At 30.7% G+C, this 20,071-nt stretch overlaps 1 protein-coding gene across 3 annotated transcripts in view; it reads right to left on the bottom strand.

Moving 5' to 3' along the window:
• Window positions 1-20,071, bottom strand: part of MESR3 (misexpression suppressor of ras 3) — a 129,718-nt gene that overhangs the window by 35,539 nt on the left and 74,108 nt on the right. Inside the window, exon 1 of one of the 3 annotated variants that reach the window (XM_014428313.3) lies at window positions 7,928-8,033. The exons of the other annotated variants lie outside the window; for them this stretch is intronic. Coding sequence (XP_014283799.1) covers window positions 7,928-7,983 — 56 coding nt within the window. The 5' untranslated portion in view covers window positions 7,984-8,033. Of the gene's footprint in view, window positions 1-7,927; window positions 8,034-20,071 lie in introns of those variants that run through there. 3 annotated transcript variants of the gene reach the window in all.

The raw sequence follows: 20,071 nt of genomic DNA, 5'->3' as shown, positions 1-20,071 counted from the left end.
AAAATCATTAACATTTAATTTTCCTCTATAAGATTATCAACAATTAATACACCACCATATTTGTTGATAGACGGGTCCAGAAATGGATACGAATTTTTGATTTATTTAATAAATAATTACCTTGTCTCGAGAATTTGAAATAATATAATTTATTATTATTATTTTTTTAATAAGTCATTGTAAGGAGGTATTTAACTAAAAACTAGATTTTCAATCTATGAACAGAGTGAATCATTATTGTTGACTAGTTCTACATTAAGCATGACAATAGTAGCTGTGTATTGTATAAATATGAGCATAATGGAATATGAACTACAGCAAACAACGAAACTCAATTTTCAGTCCTTGAAAGCGATTCTCACAAGTTTTGAGGGGAGAAAAAAATAAATAAGAAAACAGGCGAACAAAGACTCACTAGTCCCGACAATGGTTTAATTGTGTGAACTCCTTCCATCAATAATTACTAACGTCCAACTCTTGACGGTGTTCCTCCCAACGTAATACAAGAGAATATTAACTTGAAATCAGAGGTAAATCATCACAAATTGAGCTGACATTAATGTGTTAGATTGAAGCAATCTAAAAGTTGTTGAAAAAAATATGGGTGAATTTCAACAATGATTACACGATTGTATATCACAAATGTTCATCAGAATGGTAATCTATTTCTAATTTTTGTAACTTTTTATTTTTCAGTATTAAGATGAAAAAGTCACTAGAAATATTCCAACATTTTTTAAAATAAAGCTACTTGTATAATGACAAAATACATTATTTTTTAAAATTCTAATTAATGCAAGAAGACACATGGCCTCTACAATCATTATATAACTAATACAAGTAGCTGAACAAAGAATTGTTTAGCACAGACCTTCAAGAAAGCATAACTCGAGGTCTGAAAACCTTTTTGGTATTTTTTTTAAATTTAACAAGTGTTTTAATTTATTATATATATATATCTTAATTTCATTTGAAAAACACAATTAAATAACTGAAATGTTAGGGAAAATTTTAACATGTCTTAATATCTCAAATAGCCCTAAATAATTAAGCAATCAACTTTTTTAGTATTCGAAGATTATTTTATTATTTTTTTTTTGGAAGGGGAAGGAATTAATTTACCTTCTTATTTAATTCTTATAAAAAGTAGTAAACAATTAACGTTTCCCTGAATCAGGTATCATCAGATCTGAAAACATGATGTCTCATTTTACTAAACCGGAGATAGAATATCTCACATCAACAGTGTATATAAGTCTTTAGAGTTCACCAACTTATTTTTTTCATAAAAATTAATGAGACAAACCTCAAGTTCGTGTTCAGTGGCCTCAAATACAGGGAAGCACATAATATCGAAACTTTCCATGTAAACCTCTTTTTTCTATTAGCTCCATTACATGAACTCAGTGAGATGCCATGAATGTGTTAATATATTCTAGTAAAATATGTTAATATACTTTAAACATTTTCGATTTTCTGATAATTTCATATCACACCATTTGAAAGAATAACTGACAACCTATCTGTTCTAAGGGACTGAATGTACGAACGAGTAAGGATTGTGATAAACTCGGAGCAGGGATAGAATATCGGAAGCAAAATATACGCATTGATATCGATATATACATTGTACAAATTTAAGAAATAGTAATTATAAAACAATATAGCAAATCATAGGAGGACCTATTTTAAATCATGCCAAATCAAAAAGTTCATAATAACGGTAAATAGTAACACTATGGCAACCAAAATGAAAACATAACAAATATAAGAAAAGACACCCAACATTAATTAAAGTATAATTGAATATGTTGAGTAAATTGTTTTAAAAAAAAATTGTGAAAAATATTAATATTCCAATTTACATTATGGACATAAAAAAATAATATCAATTCAAAAATCGACATTTCAAACGTCTTTTAATATTTCTGTTCAATATCATATCGATATCAAACTTTAGTAGCGATAATAAGAGAAAATACAGATATTTCATTCATGTGAAACTCTTTGATATTTGATAATATAGATATTTGTATTCAATATTATTGGATTGATATTTCTTGATGTTATTGGTATTTATAGATTTTTTTTATGCGGTCAAAAATAATTTACATTTATGAAGTTCTGAGGTGTATTATTTTTGGAGGGGAAATCAGCTGTAATTTTTTTGTTTGCTCACCTATTTAATACATATTCGTATGTTTTTGTTTTTTTAAATTTAGGGGAGAAATTTCATTTTTTTTTGGAAAAACTGATATATTTCGATATCGATATTCCAGTATTATCGGTTACAACATATGGATATCAATATCCCATCTCTAAGTGGAAGTAGAATGGTAAATGAAAGTTGTGAGATGCATGAAACATCAGATTTTTTTTTCTATTTCCAATTAACATACAGCGATATTTAACATACATTAATAAACAATAAAATCCAACCATTTCCTTGTCTTAGAGGGTAAAGTTCATATGAGGAGTGAATCATGGAAATAATTTATTACAGCTTGGATTAAAAAAAACCTTTTTAATTTTCTTTTAATTTTTAATTGTAGCTTATCAAAATTTATTATTATTTATTAAATAAATCAAAAATTCGTATCCATTTCTGTCTCAACACTTTATTTTTCACCAGTCCAACGTTTCGGCAATTCTAGCCATCTTCAATACAATTTCTTCCTCACATTAATTTAAAGTTTCTTTTGCAGGCTATTCTGCCCAGGTCATTTTCTTTATTATAAGTTAAAAGCCTATTTATTTAAAATTTAAATTCAAAATCATTAACATTTAATTTTCCTCTATAAGATTATCAACAATTAATACACCACCATATTTGTTGATAGACGGGTCCAGAAATGGATACGAATTTTTGATTTATTTAATAAATAATTACCTTGTCTCGAGAATTTGAAATAATATAATTTATTATTATTATTTTTTTAATAAGTCATTGTAAGGAGGTATTTAACTAAAAACTAGATTTTCAATCTATGAACAGAGTGAATCATTATTGTTGACTAGTTCTACATTAAGCATGACAATAGTAGCTGTGTATTGTATAAATATGAGCATAATGGAATATGAACTACAGCAAACAACGAAACTCAATTTTCAGTCCTTGAAAGCGATTCTCACAAGTTTTGAGGGGAGAAAAAAATAAATAAGAAAACAGGCGAACAAAGACTCACTAGTCCCGACAATGGTTTAATTGTGTGAACTCCTTCCATCAATAATTACTAACGTCCAACTCTTGACGGTGTTCCTCCCAACGTAATACAAGAGAATATTAACTTGAAATCAGAGGTAAATCATCACAAATTGAGCTGACATTAATGTGTTAGATTGAAGCAATCTAAAAGTTGTTGAAAAAAATATGGGTGAATTTCAACAATGATTACACGATTGTATATCACAAATGTTCATCAGAATGGTAATCTATTTCTAATTTTTGTAACTTTTTATTTTTCAGTATTAAGATGAAAAAGTCACTAGAAATATTCCAACATTTTTTAAAATAAAGCTACTTGTATAATGACAAAATACATTATTTTTTAAAATTCTAATTAATGCAAGAAGACACATGGCCTCTACAATCATTATATAACTAATACAAGTAGCTGAACAAAGAATTGTTTAGCACAGACCTTCAAGAAAGCATAACTCGAGGTCTGAAAACCTTTTTGGTATTTTTTTTAAATTTAACAAGTGTTTTAATTTATTAATGGTCAGATTCTCCACTCAAGTTGAGTGTTTGCGGCTTTAGCGCACTTGCTCAGCCTCCACTGGCTCATTACCAGTGATGCGGCGAGAGGGATGCGCTGGGATCTCATGAGCTCTGCTCTACCCCTCACACGTGGGGGATAGAGTGGGCTCAGGTCGATTGTGTAAAGATTGTATATATTATTTTATCATTATGTTATTTTATTTATTTATTTTTCATACAGATAGTTTGATTATGTTCATCTTGTCTATTCTTTTTGTTTGTATATATTTTAAGAGACTTTTTTTTATTATTATTTTTTTATTTTATTTATTTTTTTATTTTAGTATGTATAACTGTGTGTCAGATTGTAATATCTATCAATAAATAAATCTATCTATCAATTTATTTAACGTCAGATATAATATAATACAATATTGATCCCAGAGAGTGATTTTGCAACCTCCCAGCCCTAATTTCTACTGCATACGACTGACATAACCTGCTGGACAAAAGGTCGCCTGCTCCAGGATGCTTACAGAATATGATTACATGTGCATTCATCGTCTTGGGATGTCATGTTTGCCTCTTATGCCATCAAGAATGCTTCATGCCTTGACAAATGAAAAGCTCTCTCTAAAAAGTTTCTAACTATCATTTCTTCAAACTCTACAAGCATAAGAAAATATAAGGTTTTACTTTTAACCGAATTAACACATGTACTTTCGGTATTGGCATAAGAGCCTTCGTTAAAGATTAAGAACTGTTTCGTTGCTAGCACCAATATGTCTGAGACCAAACTTTTTTTTATGCTAAAAGATTATTTTATAGTTAGAATCCTTCTAGAGGGAGGCCTTCAAAATTTCCAGCTCTGGAGGGTATCAAAATTACATTTCTTGATTCCGGGAATAATTACCTCTAAAGTGCCGAAGTTGTACTAGGCTCAAAGAAAAGAAAACCAAACAAAGTAACCATTATGAGAACTATAAAAAACATTAGGTTCTATAAATAAAGAGATAATATATATGATACCAACAGTTTAACAGATAATACAAATCACTCCAAGACAGTCGGCATGCACTCAAGTTATCTAAATAATGTGCATGCTGTTTTCAGTGGTATGCGTCCTAATTCAAAATATCAACAAGAAAATGATACCCTATGAAGTTATGTTCTTTAAGGCTTACTTAGAATATATTCACTTCTAAAGATTTTAAAGGTTATGAATTATTTAGGCTATAATGGATAAATTAATGAGTTCCAACTATTTTCTTTCTTTGCAAAGAATTAATGTCATTGACTGGGCTAGCATAGACTTTTTTTTATTAAAGTTAACACAAACCGAAACAATTAGTGTTAGATCTTGAGAGGTGACAATAACACCTCCAGTGCTGTCCGACCACTGCTGCTGTGGAAGAATGATACCGAGCCAGTCTTAATGATCAACGTAACCACTTTAAGCAAAACTTAACATGAGAAGTTAGTGTTTGCATTTCATTAATTAAGTAGTAGGAACACATATTTATTCCTAATAACCTAAATAAATAATAAAAAAAACACTGAACGGACATATCTTCATAGTGTTTTGTTTTGTTTTTTAAAAATTAATTCAGTTTTCCAGTTAGGACACACCTGAAAAACACTATATATTATTTTAATATATGAGATCATACATTGAACTGTCTTGGAGTAACGTAATTTATTTATTAGTTTAGTCTTTGTTAGATGTCGAAGTGAGATATGCTATATAGTAATTCGATTTCATGTTTTTCCGTCCAGATGGCGCCTGAACTAGCGAAAAGTTGGCTTCTAATCTAATAAAAACACTTAATATCTTAATTCTAGATTTAAAATATAATTCGGTAGGGTTTATAAACGTAGAAAAAGATATTTAAAAAATGAGAACATCAATAATCCAGTATTAATTGCTATATCGTTTTTGCTAAAGCCAAATTATTGCACAATTATTATTTCTACAAAAACCGACATGAAAGTAAAACAATTAAGTTAACAATCAACTTCAACATATCTAAGATAAGTGGATTTAGGTACCCGTACCCAAGTGTAACTCCAAAACGGCTTTATGTGTGTACTCACTAATACACCATATTCTATTGTTCTTGGTTAAAGCTTGCACTATTATGCTTAAATAATATCACATCCAACGACTACCACTCATACCACATTCAACCATTCGCTCGCTCGAAAAATTCCCAATCTAATCCTTTTCAGTTGAGGTTGAGCATAATTTCGTTTAAATAAAAATCATTTGATGTAATTATAACAAACAACAATGATCGAGAATTTGTCACAGTGTATGAGTCTGTACACGCCCTCCCGCCAAGTAATTAGGGAAGTTATGAATTAAAACATGGATTTATAGTAGGGATGCTCAAATCAACTAAGACATGCCACAATGTGGCATGCGGCCGACCTGTAGGTTTTTAAATTTTTTGTTCTTAATTTAAAAAAATTTTCTATTAAAAAAAATTTTCCTATTCTGGGATCATAGGATTATATAGACACATTTTAGGCATCTTATATGTAAGTGACAAAATTACTATCTTATAAAAATAATTAAAGTAAGGTGGCTGACTATTGATAAAGGTGAAGAGGTATGGTTGTGGCACGCGTTATCAAAGTTTGGAAATCCCACGTTTATATTTATAGTGTTAAATAATAAAGATTTTGATAGTTTTTTTTATATTTATGGCAATCAGAAAACCGAGAACTATATATATGAAAAAAATAGGGGAATATATATTAAATATTTAAACGGGAATGATATGAAATACGAAATTACCACTCAGGAAATTATATTTATGTAGAAATAAAAAATTATATCTCTTCTCTTAAATATTGACTGTAAGAGAACTCGTGTTGTTGCATACTAACCTCAAAACGGTTATATAACTTTTGGTAAACAACTACAGAAAATGCTCTGTTTTTGTGCGATACAAATGAGCAATAGAAATCCACTTAAGAGTATGAAATATGATACAAACTTATGCTTCTAATTCCTCAACTTCATTTTTCACAAAAAATTGGACTAAAATCATTCCTTCCCCGGACTCCTAACATTTCTTCGGTTCTCGGAGTTAATTTGCGAGGAAAATGAGTAATTTGCCGGGAACAAAAATAATACTGGCGAATATCAGCTTGAAAATTGAGTGTTTCTTAGAGCTACTATAGAGTATACTAGTACTATAGAGAGAGATTGACTGTTTCAGAGATAGTAAAATAAAGAATTTTGCAGTCAGTTGGCTATTAGCAAACATTCAGCCGTTTTTAAATCAAGTAAAAATAAACATATAAATTTAGAAATTTGGTGAAACTTTTTTCCGAAAACGAACAAGTTAATTTAAAACTGCACTTAACACAAATTTAGCATTAAAAAAAGGAAAATAAATTAAGGGAGACCTCGCATAATTTTTTACAGATTTAAAGTAACAGAGAGCGAGGAGTGACATTATTTATTCAGGCGAAATATATCAGATTGAAAGGTCGTTGACCCTAGTTTTGAGGATCTTAAAAACTAACGTTTTGCATAAAACAATATATTTATAAATTTTTCACTCATGCATTACCAAATAATAACATCTAATAGTCAATCACTATATTAACCACATAGTTCTGTTATCACAAATAGATTCCATACTAATTATATTGAAGAACCTAACAATAGCCTGGGTACAGTGAAATATTAAAAGGTAAAGTTTTTTTTTTTTCATTTTAGAAATATGATTGACTATTTGTCTCTAGAGGCTGATGAGTTAGTTTGGTGTGTGTGTGTGTGGTTTTTTCTTAACAGTTATCACTCATTTTGAATAAATGAACCCTTAATGCCAACTTGCGAAATGTGCAAAATTTTAATTTCCCAAAGTTAAGTTCACCACGTTCTTTAAACGTTTTTTTTAAAGCTCTTGGACTAGATTGATTCCATTTAATAAAAAAAAAAAGAGTAAAAAGAACTATGCATGCTAGGAAAAGTTTGAGGTAAAAAGATCGTATTAATCATCTTCAGAATACGGACTCCAGATCATGCTCATATCGAGTATGCTATGGGCCTTATCACACTAATGTGTAATGAGGTTCTCAACATCAAGACACTTAGGACGTTCACGTACTTGGCAAAGACTGGATGAATACCCTTACATAATTCGCTTCACTATTGTACTGTTGTATACAACGAATATGTACACAGACGAACACACACAGACACTGACTCACCATGGTATGGGCTCAGACAGCTGCTGAGATCCTTCGAGAGCCAGGAAACCCCACATCACTAACAGCCCTTATCACTGACTGTTCTGATAACGACCCCTACCTCAGGTGCCATATCTACCTGATGATAACAGTTATCAGGTCTCCTATCTAAGATCTGGTAGCTCTTACTGGGCCGAGCGGGAATACCGGCTACCAGGCAATCACGTCATCGCCATGAGCGACAAATTAGCACTCAATGTGCACTTGATATAAGTAGTGATTCATGTCGAAGGATGCAGAGTGAATTGAATGATAAGAAGAAAGATGTTCAATATGCAGAGGGTGTGGCAATAGAGATCAGCGAAGATGCCTCTCAAGGTCTGCTAATACCGACGCCATCTTCTTAGTGCATAACATCTTCTGAATCAGTGTAATAAATGACGTTGCACTTGAAAGCTTTTGGAAGAATAAAAATTTAAAAGTGATTAAATTTGTTCATTATTACTGGATCATTCCAATAATTTAATACAATCTGAATCTTACTTTCTCAAGTTTTCTTTAAATTTTGTACAGGTGTTGAATTTATATTTATAAACATCGTAAAATGTAATATTTTACTAAGATATGTCCACTCGCTTTTGTACTACAGAGCTATTAATTCCCTATAAATGGGATAAAAAGAGAAAGACAAGTTTTAGAATTGCTGCAGAAACTTTCTCGATTTAGCTAGAGATATGGGACAGGTGTCATTTTCTAGTGCATTCCATAATATTTCATAAGATAAACAACACTACAAAGGTAGGATAAGACAACATTCTCCAAAACCCAATATAAAAGTTTTATTTAAATATTTTAAAATTGTCAGATTAATTCTCTGAATAGGTTGTATTAATGTAACTAACATAAAAACTAATTCTTCGCTCTCCTAAAATCAACTCTTCTTCATATTAATTATTACAACATATTAATATTAAAGACATAAAACTAAACATATAGACGTGAATAATAATTTAGTGGATAAGCCAGGGGATATATCAGGGAATTTTTCGATTCACAAATTTTATATCTCACTGGAATGTTTTTCAGTATTTTCGATGTAATTTGAGAAAAATAAAAATGGTAATTTAGTAAAAAAAAAAAAAAAAAAAAAAATAGAGACCCTTAAAAGACAATTTTCTAACTCCAACTTAATTAACACACAAATTTCCAACCCACTAATTCAATGCGGAGACACTGTAGAGGTAAGGAAAACCACAAAAAAAAATGTCAAGGTGGAAGAAAAAATTGGAAACCACGAAAGATACTTTAATGAAAAGACATTCGCAAACAAATTATTTTTGGGAAAAATTATAGCAGTAGACTTGACAAAGGGAATTTACGTCACTCAACACCAACCAAAAAAAATTTTATATTGAAAGGGTCTTACAAATATTCATTAGGAAAGGTTATAAGGTTATATTAATAAAAAATAAAAATTGATTAAAATTACTAATTTTTGACTTAATAAATTATTGAAAAATATATTCCTCGTGTTCATGCTATAACGACTATCTATCCATCATTAACATTAATAAGGAAATTTTTATTGGTAACTAAAATAAGATTTATTAATAAATTTGCTTAATGTTGGCTTCATTATTATGTTAAAAGTATACAAGTAACGAGCAAGTCTTCATTTTTCAGTCTCAGAGTTGGTAATAATTGGATTAATTCTCACTTTAATTACAATATTAATATCTTTTCTGCTTAATTCTGCAAACACGCCTAAATTATGTTATATCCTGAGCAATAATAATCAAGTTAGACTGTTGACGTGAGATGTGATCTTGCGTAGTTTTTAGTTGAATGGTTATTTATTCACGCCTGTTTGAGAGCTTTGAGACTTTTTAGAATCTTCCAATTGGATGAGTTGACCATTGAAGTTGACTAGGTGATACTATAATTAAGTTATACATAAGTCTGGAGTGAGAGTGATTCTGACTAAATTACCTCCTTGCCCAACCGTTGGTCTAGAAACAGTACTTCCTTACAAAGTACTGAACCACTGACCTTTCATGGGTTGTAGTGTTACAGATTTTAATTTTTTTTTTTTTTTGTCGCATTTTATATACGTTAATATAAAATAGATAGTAATTTATATTTGTTTGTACTTTATCAATAGTTTTATTTCAATTTCGAGGAACTTTATTATTTTATATCTAACCAAACCATTTGTTTAAATACAATATGGAGTTGAGGTCGCAGACTCCTCGGACCGGAGGAACAAAATACTTAGACTCACTAAGCAGATGCCATGTTTATAGCCTACTAGTAGTCGTTCAGTAGGTCATTAACTGATAACTGGTCTGTTGTAACTGGTTACTTGACAGCCAACATAGGCAATATAATTTTATAGCTTTAGTAATCGGAGTAATCAATAAAGTTATCTCTGAACACCATGAGAAAATGTGTGGGAGTGAAGACCCATATAAATCATTTCACGCAAATATTTATTGATTATCCAGAAGAGGACAAGTACCCAGTATTATAAAGTTTACTAATAGCATTTAGTTAATTAGTAATTATTATTTCTAGTTAATGTTAATTAACTATTTGTCATTCCGGAAAGCTTGAAAGTAAACTCGCAACCCATTTTGTAACCGGATATTTTTAGTGAATGTTATCTTGGTCGGCTTTAGATGAGGAAAAATGAAATCTTGAAAATCTTTTGGGAATGAGGTTAGTTTAAATGACATACTATTAATAAAAACAAGAAATATTTAAAGAGTTGTTCGTGTTTTATCTCAACCTTAAATATACTTTTGTTTTATCACAAATACTTATATCTATTGCACTATCTGAGCTTACAACAATAGTTCTATTTTATCATAAATAATATTGTTTCAAAAGATTTTATTTGTTATCTTTATTTTTGTTTATGAGATTATAGGAAAAACAGAATAAATAAAGGCAGATAGTTCATAAATTCGTAATATTTTGAAAAATATCTACTTAATAATAGGGTCTTCATTAAAACGGGTGCTCCTCAAAGCTACCTAAAAATCAGCTATCCTATAACTCACTTGATAATAATTGCCCAAATAAGACTTTCTGGAAAATATCTAATTGCTCTAAATGTCGGTCCACACAAATATACTTTGGACCCACAGAAGCTTTGTCCAGCTTGTGATGGAACGGCCCTGGAGGATTGTTTCCATTTTTTTGACAAATTGCCCCGCGTATCATGAGAACCAAATCCGATACATGCCAAAGCTAAGCGATATTAACCGAAATCAGTTGTACGAATTTCTGTCTGTTGTACCCTCTGAATTGGACCTTAAACTGTTTTTTATATATGTACCCAAAATCTTTTGCTTAGAGCTGGACACCTATCGTCACAATAGGAGGTATAGTTTTTTTTTTTTTTAATATTATTAAATATGAAGGGACGTTTTTGTTTTACTATTTTATTCTAACGAATGTGGATAACCCAGCTTGGGTATATCGTTTGTTATTAGTTTATATAAACGATCTTTAACTCATCATTTTTGTAAAATTACTACAACTGATTATCTATTTCATGTATTTCACAGGATAACTATATTTGTACGGGGGTTGCCCCATAAATAAATAAATAAATTATTATTATGGAGGAACACCACCACTCCGGACGTGGAAACCAATTTTTTCCCCTTTAGGACTTTTCATAACGGACACATTTCATAAAATATATTTTTCAGGTAGTGTCAACATAGACACTTAGTTATTGTGTACTCAGCATTAAATGTATATATACAGCACCTCAGTGTGTTTTACAGAATGTAAAAACACCATCCTGAAAATTTTAGGGTTTATGTTCCAAGTATTATACAAAAAAAAAAAAAAACCGTCCGTGTTTTTCTCCGAAACTCCGCCAATTTTCAAAAAGCTACCCCAGTTTGATCCTCGAAATCCGATATACAGTCAGCCAATTTTCAAATTTATGGTCTAACATCAATGTCTCATAAGACGATGATTGAGAAAACATGTTATTGTTTATTTCCGGAATTTGGAGAAAATTATATTATCTTTATATATATGTAAATTAATTGTTTTTATATTAACTTTTCTCGAACACTTTTGTATAATGGATTAAATCCTCTTTCTTGTGTGTCTCCGCTATATAGAAGTTTTACTAAAATCATACTGATTTCATTAAAGTTTATATATTAATTATTAATATTTTATTAATAATCAATTCTGAAGGACCCTACAGGCTAAGCAGAGGTCAGTTACCTCATAAATGCTAGTTAACATGTTGTCTCTCCTCCCACAGCCTACAGTGTCTGAATATTAAAGAGATAGAGTAAGTAGGGGAGAGTTATTTCTATTCCAGTTTTCTATGAGGGTAATGTTTATTTAAAATTAGTATGATATTATGATGAAGTGAAGGTGGATCAATATTTAAACACAGTACGTACGTTAGCGTTATAAAAATCAATTGTCAAAGTTGTCTAGATTTACAACAAACTTTTTTTGTTTTAACCTTCTATTTACTTACCAGACGATAGCTCCCGAGTTTCCATATTTATACTTAATGCTGTTCGTCATATATATATGTTAATAGTAGTGATTTTAATGTTGCTGGGAACAAAGTAAGTTGATCCTCGAACAACCTCTTTAAGAGATCCCGTTAATATTCCTTCCATGGGGGCTTCCGGTAGTGGAACAAGTGGTAGGCATCTTAAATAACGATTCCTCTAATCACACATTTCGAATATATTGAATAAATAAGAAAAGGTTTATTAATAATTAATGGTTTATACTGTACATAGTGCAAATATAATTAATTTTATATTGCTTATTAAGATGTTGAACAAGCTTTTGATCGAGGCATCCATGTCTGCTCTAAAAACTTCATCAATTCCTACCCCCTACATATTTCCTTTTAATCCGCTTTTACCTCTCTGATAGAACCTTTAAAGTAAATCATAACTAGCCTACTCATCTCTCTTTTCACAGTCCGCCGGTGTTCCTCAAGGAAGTATCTTAGGTTCTATTTATACAGCTGACATCCCAACTCACCCTAACACAGTCCTAACAACATACGCTGATGACACATGTATACTGTCTGTAAACAATGACCCTACTAATGCATCATGAACACTACAGACACAAATAACATCCATTGAAGAATGGAGTCAAAACTGGAGAATCAAAACAAATCCTGAAAAATCTCACCAGATCGCCTTACTCTCCGTCGTAAACCTCTATCCTCATGTCCTACAGTATCCTTTATAAATATTCCACTAACGTCTGTTGAACAGATTCGATACTTAGGACTCCATCTTGACAAGAAACTTACTTGGAATCCACATACAAGACTGAAACGACAATAAACTGCTCGTAGATTTCGATTGCTACAACACATACTTGACAAACGTTCTAGACTTCCCACTCACTACAAAAAAATTATTATACACTACGATAATCAGACCAATTTGGACATAAGGAATTGAGCTCTAGGGCTCTACCAAACCATTAAATTCCCCCGCATCCAATCCCTACAATCAAAAATCCATACGTTACAAATAAACTCATCCACAAAGACCTTAACATCCCATTCGTTGCAGATTTGGCCCAAAACAGATATGCGTCTTTTCATTCCAAACTCCTTAATCATCCTAACCCATTAATTCTTAACAATCCCTGATAATTCTCCGAGGCGTCTGAAAAGAAGATGGCCACGGGACCTTCTAATTTAAATTAATGTTTGAAGTACCACCAATGGGTGGTTCCTTCCCAAGATTTTCAAGTGTAAATGAAACATTCCGCATATTTACTTATTGTATTTATTATTTTGTACAGTTGTAAATTACATTAAATAAATAAATTTAAAAAATCGATATAACTGTTATTCGTACTGAGTCACAAAATTATAGTTTAAAGGTAGCAAAAGATCCATAAAATGAGTCTTATTATTATTATTATTATGAGGTTATTTTTGTCAACCAGACGAATAGTTAGTCGCTCCCTAATAATTATAGTGAAACTGGCAAGTTTCATCGCTCGGATTTAAGATAAGAATTATTTCGGAGAAATAAATATTACAACGTTCCCAATTAGTCACTATAGAATTCCAGCCCAAATGTTAAATGCAAAATATTAAATATTGAATTTAAGACCAATCCACAATTTTATAATCAATTTAGTTATTATATGGATTTAGTCCAAATTACAGCAAATCATAGCTCTCCTATCAAATAAAATTTGACATAAATCGCCATTTATGTACGTTTACTAAGTTAGTTCTTACTTTCATTATTGATTATTGATAGTTCAAGATAGTACAGAGACTGCAAACAGATATTATGAAGTATTGCTGGCGATACTGCGAAAAGAATGAGCTATCTACTCTTCATTCATCACCATCTTACATAAAATAGCCGGTAATAATTCGTGACTCAGAGTGACAATGATGAGACAATGGTTACGTCATTGCTGCCTCCAGGGACACTTACTGTGTCCCTACATTTTTTCTACATTAAATAGTAAATCTAATAATTCTAAATTGTTATGTTTACTTATAATTATTGTTGTTTTTATATATAATCTTTTCTACTACTCTAAACTGGTTTTTCGTTGTTTAAATAAATTAATAAAAATCCAAGTTAGGTCTCAAAACACTCATCATTATTTCTTTAAATGTCGAAGGTTTCGGCCATCCTAAAAGACAATCTGAAATATAAATTTAATAGATGTTGATGAGAAATTGATAAGAGTGTTAAGTTGAACTGTAATTATGTTTTAAAAATTGATGGAATAGTAATAAAATAGGGTTGTTCGACTAAAATTATTGACCTAGGTAGAATATCCTGGAAAAAGTTCTTGAACCATTGGTTGTGATGTGAGATGTAAATTTATATTAAAGATTGTATCTGTGGATGGCCGAATTGGCTGAAAAGTTGGACTTTAAAAGAAATAAGAAAGTATTTTGAGACTTAACTTGGATAAAAATTATTTCGTTTAAACAATAAATTGAATACATTTCTAGTTTAGATTTGTCGAAAAAGTTTCTATTTTCCATATGTGGATATACTCACTTTTGTTAGAGAACTCCTCAAATGTGGATTTAGTAATGATACATAAAGCGGTGAAGGAAATAAAATAAACAGTAAATAAATATAAAATTTAAATGACGACAAGAAAGAGAAAACAAATCTCATTGAACAAAACTTAGTTGTTGAAAAAAATAGGAATTTGAATTAATTTATTTAAAAGAATTATTGTTGTTGTTTATATTTGAATCTAAGAGCTAAAAAAAAAAGATGGTTATCATTGTCCATCAAACTAAAAAAATATGATAATTTAAGATATTATTTGATAGTAAATTTGGTAATTTATGATAAAAAGGCAATGAATAATATAGATATTAATAGTAATAATGTATATTACTCAGACCCTAACGCGAATAAACCATTATTTTACTGAACTATTTTGGTCGGGTAAAACAACAGAAGATATTTAATAGCAACAATAGATATTTAAAGAAACACATACCAAGCTGTCATCGAAATTTCATATATGCATAGTTCTTTTTCTCGATTTGAAGACCATGTAAGCAATATTTTACTTATTTTAAATATTAATTTTACGATATATTTACACACAGAATAGTATAGAAATGAGAAGAAACTATACCTTTCTTCCCATTTTGATGCAATTATATTAAGAAATGTTGGCTTCCTTTCTTTTTGTTGGAAAATTTAGAATAAAGATAATAAAGGTCATATGAAAATAATAAAGATAACATAAAAATATTATGTTTTAAATAATAAAGTTCAGATTTAATAATGGAAAGTGAAAAAAAAAGAAGAAAAATATTTGAGTCAATTTGTATATCAGAGAAAATCAATTATAGAGTAAATTTTAAAACAGATACAAGGAATTTGAACCAAAATTATGCAGAGATTTTAAATTAAATAAATTCCTGAAAAATATGGGTAAAATGTTATATTTACAATTAATTTTAATAAATAAAAATTTAGACCAAAATCCAGTTTGAAATAAATTAATTATAAGGCTGACCTGAGTGTATGGAAGTTTATAAATAGTTTGTTTATATGATAGTTGATAGTGTTATGTTGATCTAAAACTAAAAGTTTTAAAAATTAATGAAATCGTGACAAAATAGGTAACTAAGACATAAGCTTAGGTATTCTTATTAATAATTAATATGATTCCTTATTAATTTATTGTTTCATAGGGTAATTTGACTTGTAATTAATAACCTGGGCAGAATAACCTCCAAAACGTAAAAACATCTGGATGTAAGGTTTGAAATTATATTTAAGGTATGTTAAATTATTAATAATAATGTTGTTCTTAAAATTGTTACAAATGAATGTATAATAATAAATCCTAACGAACCCCAAGGTACCGCCAAAAGCTTATGCATACATACATCATTCCAGTGATGCCCCTCCTAAACTAATTCCAATAAATCAGTTTTAACGCAATCCTCCCATCTAATATTTTGCGCAATACTTAATTTTCGAAAACCCTAAGTCGCTGTTCATCCCTTAGTGTAAGAGGCCACGTCTCACATCCATAAAGGAAAATAGTTTTGTAAATCCTAATTTTTAAGTCTTTCGATAGAAGGCGCGTGCTGAGCAGTTTCGAAATTGAAAAATAACAAGCATTTCCTGCCTTCAACCTAGCTTTTATTTCCTCATCAATTTCGTTTTTTCTAGTTACCGTAGAAGAATGTATAATAAAAGCTGTTAATTGTTAGATTGTCCTAATTGTTGTTAAGAGTTTTGAGACTTAACATGGATAACAATTGATTTATTTAAACAATCAAATATAATCTTTTACATAATAAAGTTCAGATTTAATAACGGAAAGTGATAATTCCTTCTAAATGTCACAATAGGAAAGTTCCTTCAAGATTTATTTTGAAAAAATAAATTACTCCTCCTAGTCTAATATATTATTTACAAGCATTAAAGTATTAAAATTAGAAGTACCCATTATTTTAAATCAGCCGTAAAGACACTGAATTTTAAAATTATTTTTAACTGGCATTATTTGTTTATAAACAAATAAAGTGCACTAGAGTAAACATGAACTGTAGTGTTTTAGTTTTCTTTACATATGTATAGGGTGTTTTTTTAAGCCCGATAGAACTTGAAATTGTAAAAAATAACACAAAAAATTAAATTGTAATCAAATTTTTTTTTTTATTCGAAAGATCAATACGTGACATTAACATTTGAAAATGATTTCGGGCATATGGGCACCGCGGCTGTTCTTGACGAAGCGCATTCTGGACGTCCAATTTTGGGCCACTTTTTCGAGCACTGCTGGCCGTATGTCACGAATAACACGAACAATGCTGGCCTCCAAGGCGTCAATTGTTGCTGGTTTATCAGCATAAACCAGTGACTTCACGTAGCCCCACAGGAAATAATCGAGAGGTGTCAAATCGCACGACCATATGCGGCAATTTTGCTTATTAACAAACCCGTTAAGCCAAAAATGCGCCTCATCGCTGAACACAATTTTACAGAATGCGCTTCGTCAAGAACAGCCGCGGTGCCCATATGCCCGAAATCATTTTCAAATGTTAATGTCACGTATTGATCTTTCGAATAAAAAAAAAATTTTGATTACAATTTAATTTTTTGTGTTATTTTTTACAATTTCAAGTTCTATCGGGCTTAAAAAAACACCCTCTACAAGAGCAGAGTATAATAGAGCAGCGGTACCAAAATCTTTTTCGCTATGAAACCCTTTTTTTGATGAAAATAAATTCGCAAATCTTTTTTGGGCTAATCACGACACCTTTGTCGATCAAAAAATAAAAGAAATAAATAAAAATGTCAGCACAATTATCCGGATGAATAAGTAGAAAAAACAGTGCAATGTAAATGCGGGAAGGCACTGAATATTTTTTTCTTTAATGTTCAATTTATTTTTCTAATAATATTTAATAAAATAATTAACGCAGATAAATTCGCTTAAGGCTCTAAGCTTAGGCACCCCAGGGTGCCGCGTCACCCACTTTGGGAACCGCTTTAGTAGAGTATAGTAGAGTACTGAACGCAAAGTGTTCAAGGACCTAAGACCTCAGCTTGGATGGCCGTGACCCGAGTAGTCTTAGCAATCCACAGCCAACCTTTTATTTGGAACGCCTCCCTCCGAGCAATACTTTCTTGTCTTAACCTTTTTCTACAATATAAAAGTATTGTCTTCTTTACCAAGGCATAGCAAACATTATACACAACAAAAGGGTACTAAAAACGACGACGGAATGGGAGGTTAGTCTAAACAATTTGTAATTTGATATAATTATTTAATTTATATAACATATTAACATTGTAAAATTATAATGTTGTATTTAAAGACCGTCGAAGAATCCTCATAAAGATCATACCGTATGAAATGCTTCGTCTGGAACTTTTGATATTTCCATTATATTTGATAATCCTTTCTGTCTTCTTTTGTTGTTTTCACCGCCAGCTAAACAACGATCCCGCCTACTGAGAGTGATAGTACGGCCACGACAGTAAATATTGGCTTTACGATTACTATCATACAGTCTACACTGTATTGCCAGTAAATTATTTATGGAGAGACAATTATTAAGTTAATATAATAGTATGAAGTTGATTGTAGGAAGATAGTCCGGGTGGCGGTCAATAAAGGTATCTAAATAGTAGAAAAACTATTTATTGGAAACCTCTGTTTCAATTTGACAGCTCTTACGGAACCTTGGACACCAACTTTTCGCCCCACTTTGCATGGTTTTGTTACGGGGGGGGGGAAGGGAGGTCGAAGAAAGGTTGGTTAACAATAAATTTTTTTTTTCTACTATTTTAATACCTTTATTGACTATCTTCCAACAATTAAATAATCAATGATTGAATGACACAACATTCTCCTATTTTTCCCCAAATATTCAATGTTATCGAGTTAATTTTAAAAATCATAATTCCAAAATTTTTAATACCTGTTGGGAAAAAGGGTTGAAGAATTGTATTGAAATTTTTAGAACTTTATCAGAGGATTGGACTTTTTGATATTTCCAAGCAATCAAATTGTAGTGCTGATACAGTTTCATCTTGTTTACTCAATTATATTATATTATTTATATACAATTATTATATATAGTATATTTTAGGCGCTTGCCCCTTTCATGTTTCTCTCTTTCAGTATTGTCTTTCTAAAAAGTGTATTAACAGTAAGATAAGAGCTTTACCAACGTATATTTTCAAACAATTTTAACTTTTTTTATTGAAAATTACATGATTGTTTTTTTTAACTATTATAAATATATGAATGAATTGAAATTAAATTAATATAATATCAAGCAAAATGACCATTAAGGATGTTGAGATAGTAAATATATAAAAGAGTACTGCTGAAGCGAACTCAGAAGAGAGAATGGTGACATCTAGTCCAGCCATTATTCATTAATTCGTTCAATTGCTTCATTTAATCAGCCTCGTTGGAGGGTTATAGGCGATAAAATTATAAAATTGTTCACGGTGCTCATGGGTATTAATGGCAATCATGTCGCTCTGAGTGATTAATCATAAAGGAGAAATATAATCATAGAGGTTTCGCATACAAATACCAAGATGAGGATAGAATAGGACAGAAGAGTTTTATAATCCAACAGTGATCATTAATCATTAGTTAGAGAAGAGATATTTTTGAATCTGACCTATTATACAATATTATAAATTATTTTGCCATGGATAGACAAAACGAAGTGGGATGATAAATAGGAATATCTGTAAGAGAATAGAATAGAGTTCCATTAGGAGGCAGCAAACAAAAGCCTTTCTAGAACTCGCGAGAGAGGATGGGCCCACGATCGTCGTGAGAACGCGGAGAAAGTGCACACCTAACTCTGTGTGTACTGCAGTTAACTGTAGCTACCGGGTTCTCAGCGGTACTGGGAGTAACGTAAACGGTGCTCGCTCTTTTGCCTTGTCTCTAGGGAGTGTGTTGCAGCGCGAATAGAAATCATAAAATATGGCCAATTTTACATAAAATTGTCTATTAAATTGACAAGGACATTTTCTTAACAAGGAGATTGTTGAGAAGTTCTGTCGAAGAAAACAAGCGGTGAGTGTAAACGAATTCTTAATGAGTGCCAGAGTTTTGGCCTACGTTGTACCCCCTCTTCTAGGCTAA

Source organism: Halyomorpha halys, unplaced genomic scaffold, assembly GCF_000696795.3.
Source record: "Halyomorpha halys isolate HHAL.00 unplaced genomic scaffold, Hhal_1.1 Scaffold710.1, whole genome shotgun sequence".
Lineage (NCBI taxonomy): Eukaryota > Metazoa > Arthropoda > Insecta > Hemiptera > Pentatomidae > Halyomorpha > Halyomorpha halys.
Note: the sequence above shows the minus strand (reverse complement) of the source record. Positions and strands in the feature narration are given on the sequence as shown.